This window comes from Gymnodraco acuticeps, unplaced genomic scaffold (assembly GCF_902827175.1).
Source record: "Gymnodraco acuticeps unplaced genomic scaffold, fGymAcu1.1, whole genome shotgun sequence".
Lineage (NCBI taxonomy): Eukaryota > Metazoa > Chordata > Actinopteri > Perciformes > Bathydraconidae > Gymnodraco > Gymnodraco acuticeps.
Genome location: NW_022992180.1, coordinates 569,515 through 594,940, shown reverse-complemented (window position 1 = coordinate 594,940; position 25,426 = coordinate 569,515). Strand labels below are relative to the sequence as shown.

Genomic DNA, 25,426 nt, shown 5'->3' with positions numbered 1-25,426 from the left:
TCAATATCAGAACATCACATTCCAATAAAAACAAATCCAGTTTGTGCCAGAGTGACTATTTATGACTGCACCCTATACAGCAGGGGTCTCAGACTCCATTTACCTGGGGGCCGCTGGAGGTAGAGTCTGGGCAAGTCTGGGCCGCTTCAAGTATTCCACAAAAAATGTATTAAAAAATACAACATTAACAGTTCTTCAACATCGTCTTAACATGAACGGTTCTTCACAACATAACTATTTACAGTTGCTCTTGCCTACTCCTTGCTGGTAGAGACCTGGCAGCGCTTCCTCTCACACAGCTGAGCCACATTTGGTTTGAGGGAGGAAGCAGTTGAAACCCTTAGTATGGCTTGAAGATGTTCATCAGTCTGGACCTGTACTTTGACTTATTGAAGTTCATGGTGGAGAGGAGCTGTTCACACATATGTGCTCCCAAAAAGGCACATGGTCCGCTTGAACATCCTGGAAAGCTCAGGGAAGGAGGGGGGTAATTCTCTCATGAACTGTCCAAGCTTGTCTGCTTTCCCATTCACTTCCCTGAACTTGGCTTTGAGCTCAGAATTGCACTGCAGGTCAATGAGCTCCATTTGAAGCACACCAGGGGCATTTTCCACATCAAAGGAGAAGGGGTCTGCAAACATTTGGAAAGTGGCTCTGTGTGTCTTGAAGTCTGCAAACCGCTGATCAAATTCCTCCTGTAGCTTCACAATGGCATCAACATACTTCTCACCACTGAATGCTGTGCCCTTGTCCATGAGAGCCTTGCATGCTGGGAAATGGCAGAGGTTTTTCTGAGGGAGCAAGGCTTTCCATAACACCAGTTTTGTAGAGAATGCTTTGACATTGTCATATGCTGCACTGACAAGCTGGCCCTGGCCCTGCAACTTCTTATTCAGTGCATTCAGCTCCTGTGTGATGTCAACAAGAAAAGCTAAGTCCATGAGCCATTTGGGATCACTCAGCTCGGGAACAGCCATCCCACCCTTCTCCAGCATGAATACTTTCAGTTCTGTTCTCAACTCAAAAAACCTCTTCAGGACGTGTCCCCTGCTGAGCCAAAGCACCTCTGTGAAGAAGAGCACATCCTATTCTGACTCAATTTCCTCCAAAAAAGCACGGAACTGGCGGTGCTTTAAGCCCCTGGATCTGATATGGTTGATGCATTTCACAACGATAGACATCACATTGTCAAACTTCAAGCATTTGCTGCAAAGGGCCTGCTGATGGATAATGCAGTGCAGAGCAATAGCCTCCTCCACACCCTCCTCCTCCAGTTTTATTTGAACAAGTGCCACCAGCCCATTTTTCCTCCCTGTCATTGATGGCGCTCCGTCGGTCGTAATTCCAACAAACCTCTTCCATGGCAGACCATGGCAGATGCAATGGCATCACACAGTTGCTGGAATATCTCCTGAGCGGTGGTCTGGCCATGCATTGGTTTCACTGTAAGCAACTCCTCTGTCACTTCAAACTTGTCATCAACACCACGGACATACATTGCGAGCTGAGCGGTGTCAGTGATGTCCGTGCTCTCATCAAGAGCCACAGAGTATGCACGGAAAAGTTTGGCTTTGTCGCACAGCTGATCATATATGTCACTTGATAAGTCAGAAATGCGCTGATGTTGTTAAACTGACCCTTCTTTTCCAGACAGACTATACTTGCAGCCTGCAACATGCACTTTTTTATAAACTCGCCTTCCGTAAACGGCTTTCCTGCCTTAGCAATCATCTCACTCACCACATAGCTAGCTTCCACTGCTAAATCAGCCTCATTGCTTCCTTTCTTGAAGAGATTTGGTTGCTTCCATAGAATTTTGTTTTAGCTCTGTGACTCTTTTCTCTCTCTCGTCTCCCAGGTATTTTGCATACTCTGCACTCTGTTTAGTTGAGTAGTGACGTTTGACGTTATACTCCTTGTATACAGCGATTTTCTCTGTGCATATAAGCAGGGCTGCACATAACTGCACGCTGTTGTTATTAGTATCTGGTGCTAGCTGCTCTAACGGATATAAGAAGAAGATGTTTCTACAATAATGTGGAGGGAGAGTCCTCTCCAGTCAGACTGAGAGGCTGATAACTACAGCTCAGTGAGGTAAAGGACTCGGAGTGTTTAGATAGTTCACTTTAGTCTAAGTTGTCTCAGTGGGTCTCAAACGTTTTGATCACAATTTATGTAAACACATATTTCCAAGGCACTCCTTTATAATTATTGGGATAAACAGGTTTGAAATCATTCCAATGTATACTATAGGACAGTAACCAAAAATATCCTTTAAAACTGGAGATAAAAAAAAAAGCATAAATAAATAAATGTTAAGGTAAAATAAGATATGAACAACAAAAATCAAATAAGTTACATTAATTTGTTATTGGCTATGGTAGGTTATTGGTTATGTTCACATACTTATTTGATTACATCCACTTGTCTAAGATGACAACAGAGACTTTCGACCCAAACCCAGCTGTTGACTTGTGGATGCGAGCAGCTAATCGCAGACTCAACCAGAGAGAAAGTAGTAGGCCTACATCATCAGCTACCATGTCTGACAGAGAGGAAGACAGTGAGGAGAACAGTCAGGAGGGTAGTGATGCTTGTAGGATTACTGGTCGTGCTAATGTTGTCTTGTGTTCACCTCTGCATGTGTGTTCTGTGTTCACCTCTGCATGTGTGTTCAGTGCCGTGTGTCTGGCAAATAAAGTCAAGACCCCCTCAAAAGTTACGGTTTATTTCATTTTAAGGATGAGCACCAAGCAACATCTCCAGGTGCTCCTTTGAGAACCAGGGCAAAAAAGTTATGTGCACCCCTGCATATAAGGCACGTTGCGTTTCCCCTGTACTCGACAAAAAAATATTTAGTCTCCCACTTCTCCTGAAATCTTCTGTGGTCATCAGCGACTTTTTTTTTCCCTGAAAGTTTTGATGTAGACATGACTGGGCGATATATTTTCCTTCCACTCTGTGTCACTTTTGGATCACTCTGTGATTGATTCCGCTGCGCGCATTTTATTGACGTGGCGGAGTTCCCTCGGAGGGAGGAGGGGCGAGGGAACTCCGCGCAGCAGTTCCCTGCCAGCAGCGGGATCAATCCAAAAATTAAATAAAAATTTGAAAACGTAAACGCACGGGCCAGATTAACACTATTACATGATATCAACAACGGGGCCATGAGAAACTGTGTCGCGGGCCGCGTCTGGCCCGCGGGCCTGGAGTCTGAGACACCTGCTATACAGTATACCTTTGTTGTTGAGCAATTATGGTTTCAAAGCAACAAGGTCAGATGTCAACATTACAGCATTTTGTCCAGCTGTTTTAGTTTTCTAAGATGATACAGCTTAGAAATAATTAAAGATTAAAAATGATACTACAACATGTAAAGGAAGGAATGCTGAGCCTCTAATGTCCTCTGTGCAGGAGAGTGAGGTGAAGTGGGCGTCTCGATGGGACACATACCTGACCATGAGCGATGTTCAGATCCACTGGTTCTCCATCGTCAACTCTGTGGTGGTCGTCTTCTTCCTGTCTGGTATGTCCAAATTTTGACAGATCCTGCTCAGTGCTACTGTCATTTCTCAAATGGCCTTATAAACACAATAAAGTACTGCAGGTCATTAGAAATCACAAATAGTACATACACATTTTATGTATAAAACTGCCTTTTAATTGGTGAGATTTAAACGCATACCATGAGCCTTGTGCTTTGTTTACAACTTACTCTTGTTAAAGTCATGTCGATCTATATGTATGGCCTCATACTGCAACATTCTCCTAAATGTCTCGTATGCTTTCTGTTAAGAGAAAAAAGTAAGAACAGTCAGCTCCAAATGTGTTCTTACCTGTCCAGTTCTACTGTTACCAAGGTGTGCTGAATAATAAATCCTACATGATCATTAATTGGAGGCATAGTGGTTGATTGTGTATTATCAGCACAGGTACTGCCTAGTGTTCATTTCGTTGACTAAAACTATGACGAAATATGTTCGTCAACGACCTTTTTTTCCATGACGAAAACGAGACGAGACGGCACCAACGGCAGTAAACAATAACTGCAACGAAATCATCATGCAATATCGTTGACGAAAAGTGACGAGACGAAAATGTAGTTTACTAAATAAAAACTATGCCAAAATCTGTCTTTACTTTCGTTGACGAAAAATGAGGAGACGAAATATTATCAAAGATAACGTTACATCTCTGATAGTCAGTTTTTCTCCCAGCAGTTCCATTTCCGGTGCTGCGGCAGGGCAGCAGCTGTGTGTCTGTGCTGCGCGCGGCGGTAGATTTGAATTACACCGGGCAGCGGCACACTGTGAACTGTCAGGAAGACTCGGGTCTAACTCATGGTCTAACTAACCTTATTTAACAAGAAAAAAAATAGCAACAACAGGGCTTGGGAGCAGTGGTCGCACTTGCGTTTACCGAATTACCCCCCCCCCAACACAGCTGGTAAAAACGGCACAAACCTGACCAGATACTCTCTGCAAAGCTTCTTAATCATTCAACCTGTGTTTTTCATCAAATAAGGACAAGATTAGGGATGTCACGATCTCATTTTTTAGCTTCCGATCCGATTCCGATATTTTCATATAGGTTCCGATCCGATCCCGATATTTCCCGATACCGGTTTTCCGATACCGATTTCCGATATCACTTTTTGTGTTGGCAAACAGCATTTAATTTCGTATACATTAAGAAATAGAAAGGCACCCAAATAATTTATTAGACGACAAAAACCGGAGTTTTCCACAAGTGAAATTGGCTGGTCGTCCCCTGCTATGCACTCCACAATCAGCTCAGTAATCTTGCGAAATCTCTCGGAGTCTCGAGGAAGTAAAGCCTTTCGTTTCAAGCTGTCCCGCAGTGTTTGTTGATGGAGTCCATCAGTCGCAGACGCTGTCGCTTTACAGTAGGCGGCGTGTTCGTCGGGGTGGTGCTTTTTAAGATGTTTTATTAGGTTTGTGGTGTTGTAGGAGACCCTATTAGCACCACCTCGTGAGACTTCCACACCACAGACTTTGCATGTCGCAGTCGGCGACTCACTTGTAGTTATTTTAAAATGATGCCAAACTGCAGACATTTTAACTAGCTAACGATATGTGTCCGTTCCACTTTTCCAACTCGATAATGGCGGCTGATGCAATTGAACAACAACGACAAACAACGTAACAATGGAATCATGGGAAATATTAACTATGGATCGGCCATGACATTTAATTGGATCTGCCAATCCCGATCCACCCAGTATCGGGGGCCGATCCGATCCGGGGATCGGGATCGGGACATCTCTAGACAAGATATAATGTTATTTATTTATATATACTAAAATGACAAATTATTGGTTTTGGCTAGACCAGTTTGACTGAAATGTTCTATATAATCTGATGACTAAAAAAGACTCAACAGTTTTCATTGACAAAAAGTAGACTCAAATAATTTGTTTTCTTTGACTAAAATAAGACTAAAATGCTCAGACTTTTAGTCAACTAAATCTTGACTAAAATAGTTACTGTTTTCTTTGACTAAAATAAGACTAAAATGCTCAGACTTTTAGTCGACTAAAACTTGACTAAATAAAAACAGGATGAAGGTGACTAAATATGACTAAAACTAAAAAGGAAATTTAACACAGGACTAAGACTAAAACAAAATAAAAAAATAGCTGACGAAATTAACACTAGCACTGCCTAGGGCTGTGCATCTTCACTGGTCTTACGATTCGATTCGATTCTGGTCCTGTCTTCGATTCAATTCGATATCCCGATGCATCACGATTCATACCAATGCGTTGCATCCTCAATTTTCTATATTACTGCACATGGCTTATTTTTCATCAATGCATACATGCAGTAAATACATATGAACTCTCTTTTTATTATTTAGAAAGTGCTTCAGAAATCAATAACATAAATGTCTTGACATTAATTTATAAACCAAAATAAATGAATTGTATAGGTCTAGCCTCCCTATATCTGTGTGTGTTCCATCCTCAAAAACAAAAAACTAATGCTTCTGCAGTCTAGCTGCAGCTTCTAGCAACGGTCTTCTGTTAAAAAAAGGACACTGAATGTCCTGAATGTGGCATCACTCACAGGACTTGAGTCTGAACACAGCAGACAACAGGAGTATTTACAACAGCATATAACAACTAAAATAGTGCATGTGGGTGCACACTTACATTCTCTGTCTTACTGTTACATAAATCCCATGAATGTATTAGACTAAGTTAGCTTCATTATATCTCAGTGATTAAGTGAATAATAAAGTTTCTATCGGGTCACTATCAGCCTGTCACTCATTATTTTCAGGGAGGGGGCGGGGCTTGGAGGAACGGAGAGGAGACGGTGATCGCGGAAGCTTTTTTCCTCCTGCCTTCACAAACTTTACACACGTATATATCGTCTGAAAATTGCTTGAGGACATTCATACTTTGCAATCCAAGACTTCATTAAATCCACCAAAAACCTGACTTGATTGTAACGCCAGTATTTCTTTAAAACATAAATCCCTGTGTGTCTGAGCCGCAGCGACACGGAGTGATTCAGAGCGGGTCCTTCTGCTGTTGGTTCTGGACTGGTGTTCTTGTGTTGGTGGATAAAGCAGACTGCTCCGTGTTTGGTGTTACTGTGCCGCTGTCACGTCTGTTCCCTGATCTCTGCGTCACCGACCGATTTGATATTAAAGTGACAGAAAAAAAAAACGTTATAGTAAAGCCGCGGCCGGAAAATCAGGAAGCAACGTTACTACGCTATAACCGATTATCTTCCGTCACTGCATCGAGACCGAATCGTCCACGTCCGCATCGCAATGCATCGTACAAACGATTATTTTCAACACCCCATACTGCCCCATAAACACTTTATAAAGGCAGTTGTGTGCTGGGTGCAAATACTCTGGCACATGCCCAATAATGCTTGAGATTCCTTCTAAGAAAAGCTGTATGGGGCACAATTTAATAAAGAAAGCATAACATTGCATACAACGTAATTACTAAAGGACAATCAAAAGACATCTAAGATAAGTCTGTAAGCCTTTCAGAAGCTGAATGCACGCAATATCTTTTAAGGGATCAATGGAACAACATTTATTTAGCCCACAAATCTAATAATACAATCGCTATTATAACAATAAAACACATGTAATATACATTTGATTATATGATTTTTATGCTTTTTTATGTTCCTCAAATTCAAAACTTAGGTTTCCTTGTGTTGGACCAATAATTTGTGGACTGTAAAAAAACAAAGGTTTACTCTTATCTTGTTAAAAGTGCTCTCAACCCCTTGTACTAAAATAAGACAAAATTGTGAATACAAACAAAAATAATTTTAAAAAATCCTGTATGGCCAATTGTCTCATAAGTATATTTATATATATCATATATATTGTCTGATGTTCCCTGCCTTTCACTTTTCAGGTATTCTGAGTATGATCATTATCAGGACTCTGAGGAAGGACATTGCCAACTACAACAGAGAGGATGACATAGTAAGTAAATAGAGTCCTGACAGTTGGCTTGGTTCCAGCAAGTCCTTGGGAAAAGAAAAATGATGCCCCTTTCACACCAACGCAGCTCCCGTTCTAGCTCCGTGCTTGCGCTCTTATGGTTCGGAACCGGTTTTTCTTTTCAGCCCCCGTTTTGTCCACACCGCCCAGAGCCCGAGTGGTGCTGCGTCATTGCGTCATGACGTAACCGTTTACGTGCCTGCTTCATAAAGCCAAACTGTGCGGAAATCCCTCACATAACAACACAAATTATCCCGGTCGTCTTTCTTGAGTTTTTTTAGCCTGTTGCTTATTTGCTCCAGAGTCCGGTGGTATCCAGCGGGGCCAACTCCCGCTGCAGCTGCTGGAAAATAGCTTTAGACCGTGTTGTGCCGTCCAACTTCCTCTGTACCTCTTGCGTTGACCAATGCCTGAGGAGGTCATTTGTCTCTTCAGCGGTCCACTGCTGCTTACATTTACTGGCATCCATCCTGGTTCTTAGTTGTGTGTGTTGCTGAACAGAATTTGCGGCATTTTGTTGTTGTTGATCAGATTAATCTCGCCCCCTCCGACGTAAGCGTGACGTATGTGGTTCTTGCTTCTCGACGGACAATTTTTTCGAGCTTGGTAAGAACCGGTTTTCGGGGAAAAGAGCCGGCTCCGCTGCGGTGTGAACAGGAAAAGCCAGTGCTTATCAGGCTCAAACTCCGAACCGGCCCTGGAACCGCGTTGGTGTGAAAGGGGCATAATAGCGTGGAGTGATTTGATTTGCGTTCTACTGATTTGAGTGGGACCTCTTATTGTTTCTCAGTATATTCCAGGCACTGGAGCCTAATGTTTATGTTTTCTACACAGGAGGACACAATGGAGGAGTCAGGATGGAAGAATGTCCACGGTGATGTCTTCAGGCCCCCTCAGTATCCCATGATCCTCAGCTCTCTGCTGGGCTCAGGAATCCAGCTCTTATGCATGATCCTAATTGTCATCTGTGAGTTTGTTTTCTATATAATCTTTTCCCTGTAGATCTCTTTTTACACCACACAGCTCTTTTCCCATCATTTCATCACATGGTTACATTGGGTCAATGGAATGTTGTCGTGGTGCGAAGGCTCTCATTCATCCTGCAAATATGAAGCAGAAAAATCCCTTTTTTTATACCAAAATCAATGTTATTGTTTCAAACAAACTACAGTTACTGCATGTGTTGACATTAAATGTTGAGTTATTCTCTAAATAATTAGTGATAGTCTCAAATTACTTTTTAGGTGTTTATTATTTATACCTTTGGCAACCATATAAGAAGTGGGCTGTGTCTCAATTCAGATACTTCCCTTAATATACTGATGTAGGGATGTCCCGATCACCTTTTTTTGCTCCCGATCCGATTCCGATCATTTGATTTTGACAATCTGCCGATACAGATTTTTCCCGATCCCATCTTTATGCATTAAGAGAAAAAAAAGGTAACGGATAACGGCTGGTCATCCAACGCGATGAATTCAGCTCTCTTGGCAGTTATTTTTTTGGCCTTTTCACTGTTCTGGGGCAGTTTCTCTTTCCTTTTAAAAGTCTCTGAAAGTGTCGGTTGCTTCAGTGCCGTTACCTGAGTGGCCGCTGTGTACTCGTCGTGTTGTTGTTGTTGTTGATGTTTGTTTCTCAGGTGGCGTGTTAGATTGGTCGTGTTGAACGTAGCTCTGTTCTTTCCACCACGCGGAACCTCCGCCTTGCAAACATTGCATCTGGCTGTTACACTGCCTTCGCTTTCAATTTTATAATACTTCCAAACTGCTGACATTTTCTCTGTCCCGACTCCCGAGTCACCAGCTGAACGTAGCCTCTCGTTAGCTTACTGCTACTATTAGACACTGCGCCCACTCTGTTGCCAGATTTGAGAGAAATAAGCAGGTCTGAAAACAAGCCCAAAAGAAGCAACACATACATGATGTTGTGTAATTTTAAACCAAAACTAAGTCCTCAGGATGACTTTAAGACGTGAGCATGGTCATTTTTGTTTTGTAACATTAAATAAAATAATAAAAATATCTTATAAAAAAAAAAAAATTCCCGATCCCCGATTTTTTTCTCCGGATTCCGATCTTTTGAAAATCACGTGATCGGCTCCGATCCCCGATCACGTGATCGGATCGGGACATCTCTACACTGATGTCGTGCACTGTGAACACTAATGCCATGCATCTCAAATCTCATATGTCTGCTTTGCCCTCAGCGATAGTCGCAATGCCGCTGTTAGTTAGCAAGCTAGCACGGTCATTTGTGGTGCCATATCATTACAGTCTGCTTAATTAACCTTATAAAATTAATGGTGGCTTATTTTTGACACCAGTATAGGGGTATATTACTTAAATAGTGAAAAAACAGGTGTAACTTTTATTTTAATTCTTCTGTTAACCGAAGCAACCCCAATCACAGCTGGATGTTAAGAAGCCAAGATGGCGGTCATTGAGTGTGAGAAGTGAATTTTCTAAGTGTTATTAGAGCACAATACAGGTACTCAGTGCATTTTAACAATTGTGTAGGTACAGAAGTACACAATGTGAGACTCAACATTATTCCTGGCCATCTTCCTGGAGACTTGTCGTCATGGTAAAGTTGCCAGAAAACCACATGAGAAAGAGCTCCAGCTGTGTTACCTTTTGACTTCTAAAAACTGAAATATTCAGATGAATTTGGGTAACACATTGTGACATAGTCAGTGTAATCTTTGACATGTTGTAACCACCATGTGTTTCATGTGTGTCATAGTTGTTGCCATGTTGGGCATGCTGTCCCCTTCCAGTAGAGGAGCCTTGATGACCACTGCTTGCTTCCTCTTCATGTTCATGGGGTAAGGGCCATGTTCAGCTTTCCCATCCCCATAAAGAAAAATCCCAGAAAATGAAAGCTAGTGTGTTTTTAAAAAAAAAGTGTATTTATTTGATTGACTCTGCTTTGGATGTTCCTCCTGCAGTGTGTTTGGGGGCTACTTTGCTGGAAGACTGTACCGCACACTGAAGGGCCATCGGTGGAGGAAAGGAGCCTTTTGTGTAAGCCAATAGTAACCTAACTATATAACCTTTAATGTGTAAATGTGAGGTGTGAACAGAAAGGCTGAGGTTGTGTTTGTTTTGTCTCCCTGCAGACAGCAACTCTGTATCCCGCCGTGGTTTTTGGAATCTGCTTCATTCTCAACTGTTTCATCTGGGGGGAGCACTCTTCTGGGGCAGTGAGTATCATGTCATGATTACTCATAATTACTTTATTGTAAATGCGATGTAACTTAAATAAAAATTCATAAGGAAAAATATTTTTAGTAAATTCTAGAGGTTATTAGGAAAAAGCAATTTACTAAATTCTAGAGTTTATCAGTCAAAATATTTTAGTATATTCTAGAGTTAACTAGCAAAAAGATTTACGTGCATTCTAGAGTTGATTAACAACGACAACAATTCTGTAATTCTAGTAGACAAGAAAAGTGTAAAGAAAGAAAGCATACAGAAACAATGTACATAGAGCCCCTGGGGGACCGTTTTATTCCAAAGTAAACCCATGTAGGTGTGCAGTTGAACTAATGAAAGATTGTCAGATTATCATGGATTGCTGAACCTCTCCCTCGGCCCCCTGCCCCACCAGGTCCCCTTCACCACCATGCTGGCCCTGCTCTGCATGTGGTTCGGTATCTCCATGCCCCTGGTCTACCTGGGATACTACTTCGGCTTCCGCAAGCAGCCTTATGATAACCCCGTGCGCACTAACCAGATCCCCCGGCAGGTGCCCGAGCAGCGCTGGTACATGAACAAGTTTGTAGGGTGAGTCTACAGACATTTACTCATGTTCTTTATTGGAGGCTTTGAACTTTCTCGTAAAAAGCAAAAATGTCTCTTTCCTGTAGAATCCTGATGGCCGGGATCCTGCCCTTTGGTGCCATGTTCATCGAGCTCTTTTTCATCTTCAGTGTGAGTACTACTTCTCATTGTCCTGTAATCACTTCTCTTCCAATGCTGTGCAATAATTGTGTGTGTGTGTGTGTGTGTGTGTGTGTGTGTGTGTGTGTGTGTGTGTGTGTGTGTGTGTGTGTGTGTGTGTGTGTGTGTGTGTGTGTGTGTGTGTGTGTGTGTGTGTGTGGTGTGTGTGTGGTTGTGTGTGTGTAGTGTGTGGTGTGTGTGTGTGTGTGTGTGTGTGTGTGTGTGTGTGTGTGTGTGTGTGTGTGTGTGTGTGTGTGTGTGTGTGTGTGTGTGTGTGTGTGTGTGTGTGTGTGTGTGTGTGTGTGTGTGTGTGTGTGTGTGTGTGTGTGTGTGTGTGTGTGTGTGTGTGTGTGTGTGTGTGTGTGTGTGTGTGTGTGTAGGCCATCTGGGAGAATCAGTTCTATTACCTCTTCGGCTTCCTCTTCCTGGTTTTCATCATCCTGGTGGTGTCCTGCTCTCAGATCAGCATAGTGATGGTTTACTTCCAGCTCTGTGCAGAGGTAAGTTACGTCAGGCTTGGTGTGTGTACTGAACCTTGTGTCTTTTTGGTTGAATGGAAAGTGTTTGATTTAAAAGATTGCCATCGTGGTTTGGTGTAAATGATTTGCAGATATTTTCCAGAGGCAGGACTTTCACTTATTCAACAATGCTTCTAACTCCTACAGGGTTCCCGCTGGGTCTTAAAAAGTCTTACATTTGATAATCAGAATTTAAGGCCTTTCTTAAGTCTTTAAAATGATTTAGAAGGTCTTAAAAAAGTCCACAAAAAAAAAAGGTCCAACTGTATTTGGTTGGACAACATCAAATGTAGTGCTTGGTTGAAACCAGTGGAGGGAACGTGTTTGAAGCCCGCTGCACCTTTTGCAAACAAAATTAGCGTTTGTTTTGCTAATGCAGCGTTAGCTAGTGCAGCAGCTCCCGTAACAACACCGGGGGACCTCCGGGCGACGTTTGGGTCTAAGTCAACCCTAAAAGCGGAGGTGCTGTGGACGCTAAATACCGTAGCTAAACACCAATCATACAACAGCATGAAGACAGCAGAGCTCTGACTTTAGCTCTTGTCACACACACACACACACACACACACACACACACACACACACACACACACACTTTTTGGCTAACACAGTTCTGTGTACTGTTATGTTCAGTCATCGTTCTTATGTTGAACGTGAATCCAATCCAATCCAATCCAACTTTATTTATATAGCACTTTAAAAACCAGAAATCAGAACAAAGTGCTGTACAGAGAGATAAGCTCACACAACATAATATAAATACATTTAAAATACAAGATACAAACACAAAACAAACCAGAATAAACGTAATAATTAAAAAATAAATAACAGCCATATAATAAAAAACAATAGACCACTGAAAGCAAATAAAAGCAACAATCTACTTGTTTCTGAATGCCAAGGAGAAGAGGTGGGTTTTAAGACTTACTTATTGTAAGTCGCTTTGGATAAAAGCGTCAGCTAAATGCAATGTAATGTAATGTAATGTAAGACGAGATTTAAAAGCAGTCAGTGTGGGAGCCTGTCTGATGAGCAAGGGCAGGTCGTTCCACAGTTTAGGGGCGGCAGCAGAGAAAGCACGGTCCCCTCTACGCTTAGACTTTGTTTTTGGCACCCTCAGGAGCAACTGATCAGCTGACCTGAGAGTGCGAGTGGGCGTGTAGCTGTGTAACAGCTCAGAGAGGTAGGGCGGGGCCAGGCCATTGAGGGCTTTAAAAGTAAATAAAAGAGTTTTAAAATGAATCCTCGAATGAACGGGCAGCCAGTGGAGTGAAGATAAAATGGGGGAAATGTGCTCGTATTTGCGTGTGCCAGTTAGTAGCCGTGCTGCTGCATTTTGCACCATCTGCAGGCGAGCAAGGGAGGATGCACTTATCCCCATATATAGTGCATTACAATAATCCAAGCGGGAGGTGAAGAAGGCATGGATTACCGTTTCAAAAAGGTCACTACTTAAAAAAGGCTTTATTTTGGCTAGCTGCCTGAGGTGGAAGAAGCTATTTTTAACAACTGCCTTGATCTGGCTGTCAAGCTTGAGTTCAGGGTCCATCTTTATCCCAAGATTTGTGATGGTAGGCCTGGTGAAGTGGCCCAGGGATCCTAGGTCTATCGGAGTGGTCCGAGGGGCACCAAAAACCATCACTTCGGTTTTGTCATCATTTAATTTAAAAAAGTTGCATGACATCCAGGATTGAATGTCTTCAAGGCAGTTTAACAGCGGTTTAATTGAAAATGAGTCGTTCTTTTTAAGTGGCACATATATTTGGCAATCGTCTGCATAGCAATGGAAAGCGATACCGTGCTTCCTAAGAATGGACCCAAGAGGGAGCAAATAGAGGGAGAACAATAGGGGGCCTAACACTGAGCCCTGTGGAACCCCACAAAGGAGAGGAGCAGACGAGGACTCAGAGTCCCCAAGGCTGATGCAGAAAGTCCTACCAGTCAGATACGACCTAAACCATTCGAGGGCTTTGCCCCTAATGCCCACCCACCCACTGCTCCAAACGAGCTATCAGGATCTCATGGTCCACTGTATCAAAAGCGGCCGTTAGATCAAGGAGTAAAAGGATAATGCATTCACCTGAGTCTGTTGCTAAAAGGATATCATTAAAAACTCTTAAAAGAGCTGATTCCGTGCTGTGCAAGGTTTTAAAACCAGATTGGAAGACCACGAGTACCTTGTGCTCTTCCAGAAAAGCGAGACGTTGACTGTATACAATCTTTTCTAGGATTTTTTGACATAAAAGGTAATTTGGAAATGGGCCTAAAGTTTGCAAGAACTGTGGGATCCAGCCTAGGTTTCTTAATAAGTGGTTGTACAACGGCATGTTTCCAATTTTCCGGAACAACCCCTGTGAGCAGACTGCTGTTAAAAACGTCAAGAACAAAAGGTCCTATAGTGGGGAATACCTCTTTAAAAAATTGAAATCCAGTCCTTTTGAAGTGAAGAACTCCTTAATGACAAAAGTCTTGTTTGTCAATGATCTGGCGTTTATGAGGCCAAACCTGGCAGGAGCCAGTGGGTCCGCGGCGTTTGAGGTCCAGGGAGCCTGACAAATAGACAGCAGGTTATTCAGATTCACCCCGCGCCTGCAGGGACGAGGAGAGCAGGGCCCGCGGCCGGGCTGGAAAGCTTCATCCGGGCCGATGACAGGTACCAACCAGGCATCGACAGGGTCCAGATAGCGACGAAGAAGAGACAGGCGAGGCACGGCGAGGTATTCAGTCCTTGAGATAGGACAAGCTGAAAATTCCTTCATCCTCACCAGTCGACCACTGCGTTTTCCGCGGTGGCGTTTACGGCGGGTAGTTGGAGCCGGGGTGCGGCACAGGTAAGCTGGTACTCCCAATAAGAACGGGTGGAGCGTTTTATGTTCACGATCCGAATTTACAGGATTTAATGCCGAAAAACGAAGATTCAGAAGTGTTTGGCAATCGTATACTAATAGAGAGTTGACATTTAGAGCCAAAAGTGACAAAAACAGCACAAACACACAACACTCGCAGATACGGACGGCAGGCCACACACACTGGCGCCATCTTGAATACATTTACTTTGTAAGTAATTATGGGACGTATTTCTTCTTTCATAACAATTGTCCTTCATACTTTCTTGCCGTGAAATGGGTCTTAAATTCTATTCAAAGTGGTCTTAAAAAGGTCTTCAATTTGAGTTGGTGTAACCTGCAGGAACCCTGTCCTAGCCTTACAGCAAAAAATGACGAGTTAATAAAAACTGTGTCTTGACCTGATTTGTGTAGATCCAAAACGTTTTATATACATATTTTCTGTGTATTCAAAACGCGTATAATGTTTACGTTTTAATAATGGTTAAAGCACAAAAATAAAAACGCATGTTAGGCAAAAAAATTGTTTACACCTGTCTGATGACCAAATCCAGTTTTATTAACATCATTTCAATACCGGATTAATCATTAGTAAATAAGTGATTGACAAACAATAAAGGCATTAGTTACAACTTAACAAACAATGAGAGAGTGGAATGTGTACGTGGAAGCAGCTGCTGTTCTGAATCTGCATCCTCAGCGCTTCTGTTTTTGCTCTCCATCAGGACTACAGGTGGTGGTGGAGAACGTTCCTGGTTTCAGGAGGATCAGCGTTCTACGTCCTCATTTACGCCGTCTTCTACTTCATCAACAAGGTAAAACATGTCAGATAACAACACCTTCTGTGATTGTCAATGTTTTTGTTCATTCATTGTGCCAACTAAAAAGATACAATTATGAATATCCTGCAGGATGTGAGCAAATGTGAATTACACACAACTCAAAATCTCATGCAGACAACTTATTCTATGTCTGGATTAATAATGTTTTTGATGTATAGAAAATATTATCACTGTGATTTGTGTTTTTGCCACATAAAAAAGAGGAAAAACACATTTGGTGTGGAGGTGTTTTTGCTTTTAATATAAGAAAGAAATTATAACCCATCCATCTGTTGACCCCGCTCACTTTCAAATGTTTAAAATATCACATGAGCAATGTGGCTCTGAAAATATTCTGTCAGAAAAAGCTGAAACAAACATTACATAAAGGAGACCCATATCTGAACCGGGGAACTAAGAGTCAGAATGTCTTAGCTTGTACTGATCCTTTGAATGCGCCAAACAGCTGTGTCCTAAGGGATTTAAATGTCAGGTTTCCAAGAGCTGCAACGAGCCGTTTAGTGGAGAGAGTGAATACACGTAGTTTACAGAGATGCTGTATGCGAAACCAATGTGAGTTTGGAAAACTGCACAGTATAAATCTATTGTAGTAGACCTCAACAATGGAATTATGATCAGTGGAAATGGCCATGACATGTGACCTTTAACAAGATTTTAAAAAGGGGAAATAAATCAGTAACTCTCTCTTGGCATTTTCTGCCAATTTTCATAAAGAATTACTCTTTAGTCTAGTTTCCAGCACTCTGAACCCTGAAATGTTGAGTAAGTCTCATGTTTGCACAATTAACATAAATAGCGTTAATTAGCAATACATTGCATATAGTTTTAAAAAGGTCTTTGCAGATTTGGACAACATTGGAGTGGTTTTGGTCATCAAAATCAGCACTGCGGTGCGGGAGAACAAATATGGCCACTTTGTGGTTAAAACTGCCATCTTGGATCCTGAAGATGTAAAAATAGATTCAGCATCATCAATTAACTCCAAAACCACTTCAACATTGTCCAAATCAACCAAGCCATGTTTTAACTATTGTCCACAGGCTATAATGTTAATTAATGCAACTTATACTAATTGTGCAAATTGCCCAACATATGCAGATTAGGGTCCGGCAGATTCTCTGTGCTGGGGTCCCTACTATACATTTCTAACATAAAACTTTAGGGTATTCAACATTTCCGAGTTTACAATAGTACTCTAATGGCGCATTTCCACTACACGGCCTCGCTCGGTATGGCTAGGCCTCGTTAGGCCTTGTTAGGACTGGCTCACTTTATGGCGCATTTCTATTACAGTTTAGTAGCTGGGGCAGTAACTATAGTAACGTAGTGTAGGTGGAGCCGTGACTTCCTCTTCAATGCGAAACACAAAACCAACATCAGCCGTTAGCTGTTAGCTCAGAGCTCACATATCTGTTCAGAAACTAGACAAAAGTTAAACAAGTACAAACCACAGACTGTCTGTGTCATGGAGAATACAGTCGCTGGTTTATTTATGTCTGTATAGGCCGTTGTTGTGAGTGTGGACGGTCGGAACATATATAACGTTAGCTTAGCCAAGCTCCATTCAGAAAACAAGCATTCTAAAAGGTTTTTCGCCTGCCGTCTGTCTGCAGACTTGTCAAAGCATTAATTCATGGTTTTTACTAACCGGTATCAGTATCTTGTTACTTCGGCATCATTTAGAAACGTGTATTACAATTAAATCACGGTAAAATATGTTCATCTTGTTGTAGTTGTAGCCCCCTTGCCAGCGATTCTCTCTCTAGTTTAACATACTCAGCCCGACTCAGCCTGGTTGTTGGCCCGGAAAGAACCTCGATTTTATGGGGCCAGAAAATCTGGAAGTAGTACCCGCTAGCCGGTACTAGGCTAAGTGGAAACGCAACCAAAAACGGGCCCCGCACTGCTCAGCACGCTTAAAGCGAGCTCCGCGCTGTAGTGGAAATGCGCCATAAGAGCTGGCACACAGAATAGTAAGGATGTGTTGGTTATCCAACATTGCACCTTCATGGAAGTGAATAGCAAAATATATGGAATGACCCACATGTTGAGCCTGCTTCCTCTTTTATTTGCTCTGCAGCTGGACATTGTGGAGTTCATCCCCTCTCTCCTGTACTTCGGCTACACAGCCCTGATGGTGCTGTCCTTCTGGCTGCTAACAGGCACCATCGGCTTCTACGCAGCCTACATGTTCATCAGGAAAATCTATGCCGCGGTCAAGATCGACTGAGGGTGGCTGTCGCTGCTGCTCTCGTTGTTTTCAGTTTTTGTTTTTTCGTCACATTCAGTTTTTTAATGTATATATTTTTTATTCTTCATGTACAGCAAGCGCTGACTTGTGTGTAGAGGGAGCGAGACAGGTGATCTTTGAGGCGCTGGCCTCATGGGGAACAACAGTCAGGTGGTAAACCAGCTGTGTCTCTCTCTCGCTCTCTCAAGCTTCTACATCCCCCCCCCTCTTTCACCAGGACCGAGACTCATGAATCCTCTGATGGGACACTTCATGTCTCCACCTTGCACACAACACAGTGGGCCAAAGCTTGTCAAACAATGGTTTCTGCACATTTGTCTTTTTATTTGTCGAGTCTAACTTATCGTAGTTTTTATTTTTGTCATCACAGGATTTATCTTTTCTTTTCAATCATCTTCTGCCAGGTTATTGCTCTGATTTCCTTCCATAAATTCTATCTTTTCTCTTTCCATTGTCTCTGTTTCCAAATACTTTCCTCTCAGAGACTCTGGGGATCAGGGAAGGATTGTGGAGTCTAACTGTGGTTATACTGTTGACTTTCTTGTGTCGTAAGGATGCGGATGGAAATTATGCTGGGATTAATACATTGTAACACAAGAAAGGATACATTAAATGTTCTATTATGTTTACCCCAGTTTCCATGTCCTGGTGTGACCATGTTAACCACATCTGAAATCTAGATATTCGCCTCTCATTCCAAAAACAATGAGTCTCTTATAAATGTCGACTTATTGGTCCATTTGCTCTAAATGATGCAGAACAACTCAGAATGGGACTGTGAACCCGATGCCCTGAAGCGGTGGACTGCTGGGTGAAGCCACTGGAGATGGAGGAAAGGAAAAAAGATGCAGTCAACACGAAAATGACAAGGACGTTTTGCATTTGGAAATCTACAATGCAAAATAGTTTGAAGCTTCCCCGGTAGAAACGTCCAGAAAAAGCTGTGCCGTGTGTAGCCTTAGCAGAGCCTGCTGAACTATGCAGTAATGGAAAGAAAACTGTTTGTGATGGTTGTTTTTAAGGACCATTTTAGTTGAATCTCATTTCTTTAAGTTCAATTATGATATATGAAACATTTCTGTGTGTAATGTGACAGCCAGCTGGATCATATCCTTGTTTCAGAAAACATTTCACATTGCTGGAGTGTCCTGTGTTGCAGGGCATTGACATGTTCTTAATAGATCCGTATATTAATAATGTATTCTTAAGTTACAGCTCACATTTTTTTACTTCTTTAGAAAATACATTTTTTTGGGGTAACAAATGTTTTATTTTCTTTGTTTTGCCAGATTTTCCAGCTAAAAGCCTTAAAATAGCATTTAGAGCATGGATGGAACATGAGTTAAGACTTGAGGTTTGACAAGCAACTCGAGCTAAGGGCGTCCCGGGGACAACAAATGTGTTTTATTGTAGCTTAATTACACTAAATATCACCTTGCATAATAATAATAATAATAGTCATATTGTTAAAGGATCACATTATTGATACCCCTCATAATGTTATGTTAAACATGAAGCTACAACCATCAGGTTTAACTGCTAAAGGGTTCCAATGTCCTGTATGGAGATGCTACGCTAACTAGCTGCTGGCAGGTAGCTTCATATATTCTTCCAACAGTCGCACGGCATTTTGTGTTATAGTCACAAAATGAATCTATTGATTCGTGTTCACCAACACGCTTTCGCAATTTTTTTCCTGTCGCACAGAACGATTTTAAAAGCAATAATAATAACATAATAATAATAATAATAAATTGGAAGGAAAAACACATTAAAAAAAATACAGATTTCAGTATTCTGACACAGAACGATTTTTAAAGCAATTTAAATAACAAATTAGAAGGAAAAAAAGATGACAAAAAATACAGATTTCAGTAATCTGAGGCTCTTTGCCCCATTTTCTTTCCTCGCGGGCGGCAAAAAAACTCCGACATTATACAATTAAAAAATAAAAGGGTTAGGGTAAGATATTGAGTAAGGAAATGTTTTTATGAACCACACAGCTTCTAGTATTCCAAGACCCGACCGGAGAAAAAGACGTGCTGCAGGCACGAAACATACTACCAATAGAAATACATTGCTTTTAAAGTCGTTCTGTTTGACACGAAAAAAATGCGAAAATCATGTTGGTGAACACGAATCAATAGATTAAATTAATTTCGTGACTATATCACGAAATGCCGTGAGACTGGGTTGATTCTTTACATACCACAGCAAGAAAGAGAATAAGTGTTTCATTTCCTTTTAACTTAACATAGGCACATCTACATGGTTATTTCTAACCCTTGCATATATCTCCAGCACAGGACGTGATCCTTCTCTGCTGAGGGGCCAGAATTTAAATCCTGAGAAAATATTCTAAAGGCCAATTTTAATCACAAGCTCCTAAACAAAAAGCCATTCAATGATCAACCCCCTACGGCTGGCAGGGCACTATGATCCCTTCAGGTACATATTTATTGTAGTCTTTATGGTTACCATGAAACTGGCTTTAGTAAATAATTGAATTAGGGAAGTAGCCTGGATCAACCCTCTTTCTCCAGGAGCAACAGAGTAAAATGACGCCTCCTCCTCATACAGTAGCCAAAACGTTTGTATGATAAGAGTGAGACGAGCCAAAATGAAGTTCCCCTTCAGTAAAGTGTGGGTTCCTCAGTCCATCAGACACAGACAGCATCTCTTACTGGTGTGTTTGCCAGCTCAGAATCTTATTGTGAACCAGGAAATGTTGAGTACACCAAAGTATTATATTAGAAATGTATAATATGGGACCCCAGCACATAGAAACTTCTGGATGCTAACCTGCATATGTTGGGCAATTTACACGATTAGCATATGTTGTATCAAATCAAGTTTTATTTATATAGCACATTTATAAACGATTTTTGGTCGAGCCAAAGTGCTGTACATATAATAAAAATAGCCTACAGTAGAGACACTTTACAGCAAATACAACAGCACAGATTGTTCAGAATATCAGTATGAGAAAAACGACACCCTCTATCCTTAGAGTTGAGTTATATTGTATTAATTAGCATTTATTATGCAGACGGTAGCGAAAAAATGGCTTGGCTGATTTGGACAATTTTAGAGTGGTTTTGGGGGTTATATAGGATGCTGAATCAGTATCAGAAATTGCCATTTTAACCAGAAAATGTCAATATTTGTATTCCTAATTTTGGGTCGATTTGGAAGATTTAGGGGACTCTGGATTATTTGGATTGTTCATTTATTTAGAAAGCACATTTTCGACAATAGGGAGAATCATTTTCATCTTGTGCTCTATATCCAATAGTTGCAAACTACTCGTGGTAGTCAAAATCAGCCTACAGAGAGAAAGAATATGGCCACTATCTGGCTAAAACTGCCATTTTTTTATCCTGAAAATGTCAGAAATGGATACAGAACCCCAAAATACTACACAATTGTCCAAATAGGCCAAGCCAATTTTCAACTATTGTCCACATGGCTATAATGGTAATTCATGCTCATTAATGAAACGTATTATAATAGTGCAAATTGCGCTACATATGCAAGTGAGCATCCGGCAGATTCTATGTGCTGGGGACCCTACTATACATTTCTAACATAAAACGTTGGGGTACTCGACATTTCTGTGTTCACTAAGCTGGGAAGTAGAGTATGGTGTAGCGCCCTGTGTGAACGCTCACAGAGTCACTGTGGCCTCTCTCCTGAAGGCTGACGGCCTCTCCTGCTGCTGGAGTGCACACGCAAGGGGAGATTTTTTTGACACAGACTTTTAAAAGACCCCGGGTCATGCCTGCGTACGTGTGATCAAGGGGTTTACAATGTAAATAAAAGAAAAACAGCTTTGTATTTGTTGCGTTTCGCTGTTTGTGGCGCTCTCTGTAACGATCCTGTCATGGTTTTAGCCAGAAGCATGACGCTCATGATGAAAAAGGAACTTACTTCTCTCTTTGCTTCTTTTACAGAATGTTCAATTACAAAATGTACAATGACAAAACAATAAAGTGATGACAAGTTGAATATGAAAATCAGCTCCTGAGGTGTTTGTCTTGTTGCATTCCAAACTGCCAAGTCAAGTCTAGTGAAAGATGCTACAGGGTTGCACTGTGATCCTTCTTTTGGTAATGTCTCCAGCCTCCCAACTGTATGGATGAGCAGTACTCATGGAGCAGTTACTGAACCGGGGTCACTCTGGCCACCATCTACAATGACACTCAAAGAGACACTTACCCACTAGAATGAGGTTGAAAATGAACCTGAAAAAACAATTCCAAAGGGACCAAAACAGCTGCAAAGAGACTCAGATCGACTGACATGGGTCACGATAACCACAAAGAAAATGACTGCTGACACACAACCAGGGGCGCCGTTTGCCGACAGGCCAGGCAGGCAACTGAAGGGGGCCCCGGACCAGAAGGGGGCCTGCTTAGTGGTGCTTGTGCTGGATGTGTTGCGGGGCATGTCTCTTCTGCCTGGGGCCCCCAGAGTGTCTTGCAGCGCCACTGCACACACTACAAAGTGACCAATACATCTGCAAAGAGACTGAGACGACAACCACAGAGACACAACATATCTTCAAATAAAGAAACTACCAAGAGATACAAAATGACTCATATCAATGTGCAAGAGATATGCGTAGCAACTACAAAGAGACAAAGGAAACAAAAAAGCATAAAGAACCCTTAAAGTGTATTTTGTTGTAGGAGTTAGGGTGGGGCATTATGCACATCTGTACCCAAGACTAACTGTTTCATCCAACACACTCTCACTCCCTAAGCGTCCAGGAGCGACGTTTGGTCAGGGTCCGTGGCGTCCAGTTGTGACGCTCCTAGGCTCCTTCAGCGTCATAAAGGGACGCAAATAGCTTTCAACTGATTGCAATGTATTCCCATCTGCGGCGGGATTTGACGCTCATGGAAGCACGGCATTCGTTTGTGTCGGCTGCCCTTAAAGGCAATGTGAGCGTCCATTCCCATTGGATAACGGAGAATTGTACACCCGGAAGTAAGTATTCCCCTTACTGTCGATTGATTTTACAGTGATATCTGCACTACTCATCGACTAAAAAACACCAGATTATCCTTGTTAATTACACAACATTGATTGGTTTAAATTGTGTGCAATGCTTTTGTATTTTTCCCCTTCGATTCGGAGAAACAAATATTTTTTCGGAGTAAAGGATGGCAGAAGACACTACACTACCCAGAATCCCCAGCTATCGTTTGGACTACACCATGTGCTCTGTTTGACAAACCCCGTGATAGTCCTCAAGCTCTGTGATTGGTGAGTGTGCTCCGAGGGTTACGCCGATTCTCGAACAGCACTTGAAATGCGATGGAACCACGGCAGACTGTCCAAAACTGGATTTGAACGGGTCCACCGCGTCCCCCCCTCCCCCACCCCGTCCCCAGAACTACACATGCTGGCTATTCTGTTTCGCAACATGTTCTCTATCTATGGCACGTCTCTACTGGGAGTTGTAGTTTTAAAAGACGTTTTCGTATTTCCCATAATAAGAAGTTGCCAGTATTAAACTGTGTACATCCCTGGAGGTTTAGGGGATAGGAAACACTCACATTTAAAACATATAATTAATAAATGGGTGAAAATTGCTTGTGCCCATAATGGGCAGCATTAATATATATATACACACATGCCAGCTAAGGTCAGAAGAGCTTTATTTAACAGCTGGTCTTATGTTTGTGACCCCTGTTGTTAATTGATAACATTACATTACATTACATTAATTGATAAGCCTGAAACATGCACTTGTTAAGGTTCAGAGGCACATTTTGCAAATATGGCAGTAGCCATCGATCAGCTTAAGATAAGATATACTTTATTGATCCCAAGTTGGAACATTTGCGTTACATCAGCATGTGTAACAGTTGTAAATATGCAGTGGTGTTTATTTGTAAATCATTTAGTATAATCACACAAATTCTGTGTTTTATATTTAACAATTCTGTGTTCTTTATTGATTGATTGTTCAATACCTGACAAGGTCGGAGATGAAATATCTACATACATCTTATAAGAGTATAATACATTATGTATAATATCAGTTAAAATAAGTGCTTCAACATAGTTAACATTGCTGGAGGTATGCACACATATTGATAGATGTCTTGTAATGCACTATTGAGGAACCTGCGACCCAAGTTTTTCATTCAATGCAGAACTACACCATAGTTGAAATCTTGAAAAGGGATGTGCATAATAGTCATTATATACAGTCTTTAATTAACTATTAGTAGAGAATAAAGAGTAATGAATATACTTTATAGGGATCCTATTAATATCTAATAATACAAATAATGAAATGCAATAACATGCTTTAACCACTAGGTGTCCCTTTATATCAGCTGTGCACCTTTATGGTGTAAATACAGCCTATCTACCAATTGGATCAAATATAAAAGTCAGCCGAATTAGTGTTGATACTGCAAGGAGACGTATTGTGTGAAAAGAAATGTAAGATGTTTAATGGCTGATATATTTATGACCCACGTCACGTTTTCAGTTCTTCCTGTTTGTCTAGAAGTCTTCTGATCAGGGCTCTATAAATACAGAACTACGGCAGATATGTAATATTTCATGCAGCCGAACCGTGTATTACAATGCCGTTATGTGATGACTTTCAAAGAGAAAAGCAAGCACACTCGGAATAAAGTATATATATATATATATATATATTTTTTTAAATGTTTTCGGTCTGTTTCCGGTATTTGTTAATGACGATGTGCTGTGAGATGAAGGCAAGGGCAAGGCAAGGCAAGGCAAGGCAAGGCAAGGCAAGGCAAGGCAAGGCAAGGCAAGGCAAGGCAAGGCAAGGCAAGGCAAGGCAAGGCAAGGCAAGGCAAGGCAAGGCAAGGCAAGGCAAGGCAAGGCAAGGCAAGGAAGGCAAGGCAAGGCAAGGCAAGGCAAGGCAAGGCAAGGCAAGGCAAGGCAAGGCAAGGCAAGGCAAGGCAAGGCAAGGCAAGGCAAGGCAAGGCAAGGCAAGGCAAGGCAAGGCAAGGCAAGGCAAGGCAAGGCAAGGCAAGCAAGGCAAGGCAAGGCAAGGCAAGGCAAGGCAGGCAAGGCAAGGCAAGGCAAGGCCAAGGCAAGGCAAGGCAAGGCAAGGCAAGCAAGGCAAGGCAAGGCAAGGCAAGGCAAGGCAAGGCAAGGCAGGCAAGGCAAGGCAAGGCAAGGCAAGGCAAGGCAAGGCAAGGCAAGCAAGGCAAGGCCAAGGCAAGGCAAGGCAAGGCAAGGCAAGGCAAGGCAAGGCAAGGCAAGCAAGGCAAGGCAAGGCAAGGCAAGGCAAGGCAAGGCAAGGCAAGGCAAGGCAAGGCAAGGCAAGGCAAGGCAAGGCAGGCAAGGCAAGGCAAGGCAAGGCAAGGCAAGGCAAGGCAAGGCAAGGCAAGGCAAGGCAAGGCCAAGGCAAGGCAAGGCAAGGCAAGGCAAGGCAAGGCAGGCAAGGCAAGGCAAGGCAAGGCAAGGCAAGGCAAGGCAAGGCAAGGCAAGGCAAGGCAAGGCAGGCAAGGCAAGGCAAGGCAAG

General features: G+C 42.1%; 1 protein-coding gene across 1 annotated transcript in view; it reads left to right on the top strand.

Moving 5' to 3' along the window:
- tm9sf4 (transmembrane 9 superfamily protein member 4) overlaps positions 1-21,917 on the top strand; it is a 51,344-nt gene extending 29,427 nt beyond the window's left edge. The window contains exons 8-18 of the mRNA XM_034205037.1: positions 3,415-3,526; positions 7,415-7,485; positions 8,338-8,470; positions 10,246-10,327; positions 10,451-10,526; positions 10,622-10,705; positions 11,113-11,288; positions 11,372-11,435; positions 11,825-11,944; positions 15,534-15,623; positions 17,731-21,917. Coding sequence (XP_034060928.1) covers positions 3,415-3,526; positions 7,415-7,485; positions 8,338-8,470; positions 10,246-10,327; positions 10,451-10,526; positions 10,622-10,705; positions 11,113-11,288; positions 11,372-11,435; positions 11,825-11,944; positions 15,534-15,623; positions 17,731-17,880 — 1,158 coding nt within the window. The 3' untranslated portion in view covers positions 17,881-21,917. The remainder of the gene's footprint in view (positions 1-3,414; positions 3,527-7,414; positions 7,486-8,337; positions 8,471-10,245; positions 10,328-10,450; positions 10,527-10,621; positions 10,706-11,112; positions 11,289-11,371; positions 11,436-11,824; positions 11,945-15,533; positions 15,624-17,730) is intronic.
- Positions 21,918-25,426: the final 3,509 nt, after the last annotated feature.